The 6010-nt window shown below is 60.5% G+C and overlaps 1 protein-coding gene across 1 annotated transcript; it reads right to left on the reverse strand.

Moving 5' to 3' along the window:
* Nucleotides 1–28: 28 nt before the first annotated feature.
* LOC106850993 (Krueppel-like factor 15) lies at nt 29–4405 on the reverse strand. The gene is made up of 3 exons (XM_014872666.2): nt 4298–4405; nt 990–1936; nt 29–370 (listed from the first exon to the last, which is right to left on the reverse strand). Exons 2-3 carry the CDS (start codon nt 1871–1873, stop codon nt 193–195), a joined length of 1062 nt encoding a protein of 353 aa, XP_014728152.2. The 5' UTR covers nt 1874–1936; nt 4298–4405; the 3' UTR covers nt 29–192.
* Between the last annotated feature and the right edge of the window lie 1605 nt (nt 4406–6010).

Here is a 6010-nt window from a genome sequence, read left to right on the forward strand (position 1 = left end):
CTTCCCTACACACACCCCAAATCCACGCTGATTTCCACCACGTGTATTTCAAAGAGGAACAGCAGAGCCAGAAACAACTCGGGAACATCATCACCCCGGAAAAGAGCGATGACAAAGTCTCCTGTCCCTCCTCCTCCTCAGCAGCGGGGTCTGCTCTGCTCCCCCGGCTCTGGCAGGGATGAGCAGCAGGAATTAACTCCTGCTCGGCCCTGGAAGTGTCCGTGGGCTGCAGGGCTGCCCCCGGTGGATCTTCAGGTGCTTGGCCAAGTGGTCACTGCGGGCAAATTTCTTCTCACAGGCCGTGCACTGGTAGGGCTTGACCCCGGAGTGGGAGCGCTTGTGGCGGGAGAGCTCATCCGAGCGGGAGAACCTGCGGCAGGAAGGAGGAATTCGGGATCCAGCCCTGGTGCCAGGCTGGGCAGGGGGCACGGTGAGCCTGGCACGGGGCAGGCTGGCATCTGTCCCTGCCACAGCCCCCTGGATCACCCCAAACCCTCTGGGTCACCCCACAGCCTCCTGGATCACCCCAAACCCTCTGAGTCACCCTCCTGGGTCACCCCACAGCCTCACATCTGTCCCTGCCACAGCCCCCTGGATCACCCCACATCCTTCAGAGGAGGCACCCCCAGCTCCCGAGACCAACCCCTCCAAGAATTTGGAAATAGAAAAGACTTTGCCCACTGAAATCTGAATTTCTTTCCCTTGCTCTCTCAAAGGACGCTGTCCACCTATTTCCTCCATTTGTTTTCCCTTGCTGGAACCTTCCGGCAGCAGAGAGGCCCAGACGCCGAGAAAAAAAATCGGTTTTTTGGGAAAAGAGCTCAGGCTGGCAGTGGCCAAAGGCCACGAGCCAGGAGCCTGGGTGGGAATGCTTTCCTGGAACTCCACCTCGAGCCTGGAGCGGCGTGGCTGGGGAGGGAAGCTTTGTTCTCCCTGTGGATTCTCCCTGCAAACTGGGAGCCCCCCCACCCTGGGGGACCCCCACTCACCTCCAGCCGCAGTTGGGCCAGGCACAGGTGTAGGGTTTCTCGCCCGTGTGCCGGCGGAAATGAGCCTTCAGGTGCGAGCTCTTGGAATAAACCTTGCCACAGCCGGGGTGGGAGCAGCGGTGGCTGCGGAGCAGGGCAGGGGGACCCTGCTGGCACCTGGGGGCTGCCTCTGCCTCCTCCTGCCCGTCCCCCGGGCCCGTGGCCACCGGCAGGGGGGCGATTCTGACGTATTTTTGGTCCAGGATGGTGCCAGGGGGTTGGAGCTGAGGGAGGTTTGGGCTCTGCAAGCTGATGAGCAGCTGAGCCACCCTGACACCCCCAGGCTGGGCCGGGGGGGTGATGCTGTCCATCGGGAGAGGCTGGAGCTGCAGGAGCACGGGAATGCTGCCAGCAGCCACTGCCTGGTCACCAGCAGCTGTCCCCAAAGAGTTTGGGACGTGTCCTTCTCCTCCATGGTGCTCTCTGGGGGTGAGCTGTGCCCCAGAGCCGAGCTCAGCTTTGCTCTCCACTTTCCACCCCGCGGGGTGAGGATCTCCTGCTTCATCCCTGGGGAGCTCTGCCTTCTCCCTGAGGAACTCCTCGATCTCCTCCAGCGTGGGGATGAACTCCTGGGAGAGGCAGAAGTCAGGCAGCCTGAGCTGAGCCTCGATAAGCTGGGCTTTGGGGGGCTCCTCCTTGGCACTGAATAGTGGGGCAGGCTCAGAGTGGCCAGTGCTGCCTGCCAGGACATCCCCAGAGCCCTCTGGGTGGCCACATGTCCTGTCACCGCCGTGTCCTGGCAGGAGGGACGGTGGCATCCTGCACTGCAGGGCACTGGCCAAGCTCTCGAGCAGGGAAGGGCTGGTCAGGGAGGGCAGCAGGTCCTGGCAGCTCACAGAGACCATTTGGTGCCTCCCCACACGCGGCTCTTGGCTCAGGAGAGCTCAGCTGGGGAAGTCTTCGTTCATCTGCAAGGGAACGGCACCAAGGTTATTTCCAAACGAGAAAACAAACACGCAAACCTCAACCTTTTAACAAAACTGGGCTGTGCACCGAAAAGAAAACAGCAGAACCTGGCAGCGGCCTTTGTTTTTAAAGAGTCTGCTGCTGAAAAAACACGGGCTGACCGTTTTCCTCCTCTGGCTGCCAGCAAAGAGGCAGATTCCCCCCAGAACCAAACTTCTCCGGGGAGCTGATGGAGGTAAAAACACACAAAGAAACCCTTCATCCCTCCCTGTGCCACCCACGCCGGAGGGCAGCTCCGCGCTGCTGGATGGAGCAGGGGATGACTCCTGATTAACCAGGAGTTAATTGCGATCCAGCAGAGGCTGCTGTGACTTCTGCACTCTGCAGATGTGGGCAGGACCACGCCCTGACACAGCCACGGGGTTGGGTTCAAGCTCCTTACCTGCCCAGGTAAGACGCAGACAGCTCCGAGCGCTGCTGCCAGCCCGCCCCGGGCGCTGCGGGATGGATGTTCCGGGCTGCTGGGGGCACAGCGGTGCCCGGGCACGCCGCAGTTCTGTCCTGGCAGGCGTGCCCAGCCTCAGTCACACCTCAGACAGCGCCTCAGCCCGCCTGGGGTCGGCTCCGTGTCGCTGAGGACACGAACGGCGCGTTTGGAAACTGCTGAGACACGGCAAGGTGTGCCCGGTGGGAGCTGTGTGTGCCCGGGTGGGAGCTGTGTGTGCCCAGCGGGTCACTGGGGACTGGCACAGACCCTGCCGGGGCTCAGGGGATGGCAGGGAGGTGACCAAGGACCCCCCCAGAGCAGCCACACGCTGTCCCTGTCCCCATCCTGCTCTGGAGCACCAAACCACCCAGGGCGCAGGGATCTGTTTGGATTTAATGCAGAAATGGAGTCTCCAGGGGAAAGAAAACATTTGTCAAAGTCCCTTAAGAACCTTTTCCATGAGATTTCTGTGGAGCTACAAACCAGTCCAGCCAGTCCTTGTTATCAGAGCTCCTCAGGGTCCTGAGAGGGAATTTTGGAGCACTCTGGATGCCATATAAATGCTCTCTCCTTGGGAAATAAACCCCACGTCATCCCAAACCTGCCAGGAGCATTCCCAGCGCTGCCCAGTGTGTCCAGCACAGCTCTGCACCAACAAGTCACAGTGAGCAGGGACTGTCACTGTCACTGCTCACACGAGAGGTGAGGAGCTGTTCAGGCCAGGCTCAGCCTCCAGGCTTCCAATTTTCCTCACAGCCCAAATCTGTGCTCTGAACAGCCTCTTCCAGGCAGTTCCACTCCTTCCTCCACTCCAGTTTTAGGATCTTTTGCCTTTTCTTCTCCATCTCCTCTTTCTGCAGGGAAAGCCTCCCCCCTCTGGCTACCAAAGGCTCCTGTTAACTCTCCCAGAGTGTCCTGAAAAACGATTTTCCAGAGCAGCTCGGGGATGTCCATCCCTCCAGCACATCCCCAGGACAGCTGGATTAAACTCTAAGCTCCTCATGGAGCACAACGCTCCCGCTGAGCTGACAGCAGGGATAAAAGCATGAACAGAGAACAGCAAAGTGCCGAGGTTGAGCTGCTGCCTCGGGACTGAGGAGATCCGAGCAGGGCAGCCCTGAGGGAGTTCGTGGAGTGCTCTGCTCCTGAGTTTCCTTTCTCATTTGGGGCAGTGGTGATGCCCCAGCTGGCAGAGCAGTGCTGTGGGACAGGATGTACCTGGTGGCACATTCCGTGCCAGCGGACTCCGCGGGCACCTGTCACAGGTGGTGCCCCTGCCCTGTCAATCCAAGGCATTTTTGCAAAACGCCACCAAGTGCTGTCACCCCAAAGCCACTGCAAGGAAGCAGAGCTCTGGTCCCGTCCCTCCCTGCCAGGGCAGCGTTCGTTCCGTTCACTTTGCATTTCCGTCCCTCCAGTTTCTCCCAGCCCCGGGAGCCCCGGGGTGCTGCAGGAGAGCAGCACATGTGCAGTCCGAGCACATGGAGGGTGAGAGCTCGCCCAAGGTCAGCCAACAAAGCAGCGGGAGCTGGGAACGCAGCCGAGGGTCACGGCTCCCCTCCCGTGACCGAGCAATGCCAACAAACACCTGTAACCTCCGCAGAGCCGCGAGTCACCCGGGGGCCGTGCAGAGCCGGGGCTCGCCGAGCCCTTGGGGACAAATCACACTGTCCCAGCCGGTGCCACACGCGTGGCCGATCCCTCGGCACCAAACGATGCCCAAGGACACGCGAGGCTCCGGTTCCAGCTCAGCTCAGCCCCGGCGGGGCTCGAAGCTGTGAGAACACCGAGCCCGGTGCTGCCGATCTCCAACCCCACCCTGACCCCCGGGGGGAGCGCTGCCAGCGGGACCCTCCCTCACCCCCGCGCCCCTTACCCCGCTCCGCTGCCCGCGGGTCCCGCGGCTCCACCGGGGGCGGCTCCCGGCCCGCCCCGCCCCGCCGAGGGCTCGGCAGCAGCCGCCGATCCCATTGGCACGGGAGTCCCGGGCCGGGAGGGGCACCGGGATGTCCCGGCTCGGTCCCGGCTCGATCGCTGGAGCAGCTCCCGGAGGAGATCCCGCGACCCCGCCGCTGTTTCCTCTGGCTGCTCGTTTACCCTGGAAGCGCTCCAGGTTTTCTGCAGAGTTTCAGGAAAAGGAGGCGAGTCCCTGCAGGTCTCGGCGGTGGCTGCTGGAATCCAGGTGGATCCAGGTGTGCGGAGGGGTTTGGGCAGGGCTGTAGCGCTCGGATGCTGCTGGTGGGACAAGGGGTGAGCTCTGTCCTTGTCGTGGCTTTTTGGGCACGTCGAGCTCCTCTGCTCGTGAGATTTTGGGTCTGAACAAAACACCTGGGCTAGGGGAAGGCTTCAGATTTATAAAAACCAAAATAAAATGTAAAAAAAGAAACCCCAGCACTGACGAAAGAGACCCGCGGCTGTTCCCCGAGTGCTGCTGTGTCACTGACCCCGTGTCACAGCCTTAATATTACTGCTGATAACAAGCATCAGGTAAGTATTAATAATAATTAAGAATACTTTTTTCATGGCCGTGCAGGGGTCGGGAAGGTCTCAGCTCCTCAGAATCCTCAGGTTCAATCACAGTGTCACAAAATTCCTGGGGACAACAGGCGGGAGCGGCTCCTGCTGGGGGTTTGTACCGCATTTGGTGAGGCGAGCGGGATCGGAGCTTTTTGGAGGAAAAAGGAGCTCAGAGCTTTTTTTGGAGGGAAAAAGAAGCTCGGAGCTTTTTAGGGAAAAATGGAGCTCGGAGATTTTTTGGAGGAAAAAGGGGCTCTGAGCTTTTTTGGGGGGAAAAGGAAGTGGGTGCTTTTTGGAAGAAAAAGGAGCTCGGAGCTTTTTTGAGGGGAAAAAAGAGCGGCTGTGCGGCTCCACGGGCTCATCCCTTGCCCCGGGGACACCCGTGGCACTCGGAGCGGGGACATCGCGACCTGCAGCCCTCCTGGCCACGCCCCTTCTGCCGATTCCCCGCCCATAAAACACTGACCCCACCCCCACACCGCCCCTTTGCCCCTGGCCACGCCCCAATCCCCGCCCCATTGGCTCCACCCATTTAAAGCCCCGCCTCTCGACCCCACCCAGTCATTGGCTCCCATCCCAAAAGCGCCGTCCAAGCCACGCCCCTCGGCCACGCCCAAGCTCTCAACTCCACCCCTCATTCATTGACCACAACCCGGCCACGTCAGTCATTCATTAGCCACGCCCCCAAACAACACCTCTCAGTAATTGGCTGCGCCCCACGTCAATCATTCATTGGCTACGCCCCCAAACACGCCCCTCATTAATTGGCCGCGCACCCACGTCAGTCATTCATTAGCCACGCCCCCAAACAACACCTTTCATTAATTGGCTGCACCCTCACATCAATCATTTCTTGGCCACGCCTCAATCCCCGCCCCTCATTAATTGGCCTTGCCCTCACGTCAATCATTCATTGGCCACGCCCCAAAACGCGCCTCTCATTAATTGGCCACGCACCCACGTCAATCATTTCCTTGGCCACGCCCCAATCCACGCCCCTCATTGATTGGCCGCGCTCCCACGTCAATCATTCCTTGGCCACGCCCCCTCCCCGCGGTGGTGGCGCCCCCTC

Source organism: Sturnus vulgaris, chromosome 29 (assembly GCF_052056855.1).
Source record: "Sturnus vulgaris isolate bStuVul1 chromosome 29, bStuVul1.hap1, whole genome shotgun sequence".
NCBI classification, from domain to species: domain Eukaryota; kingdom Metazoa; phylum Chordata; class Aves; order Passeriformes; family Sturnidae; genus Sturnus; species Sturnus vulgaris.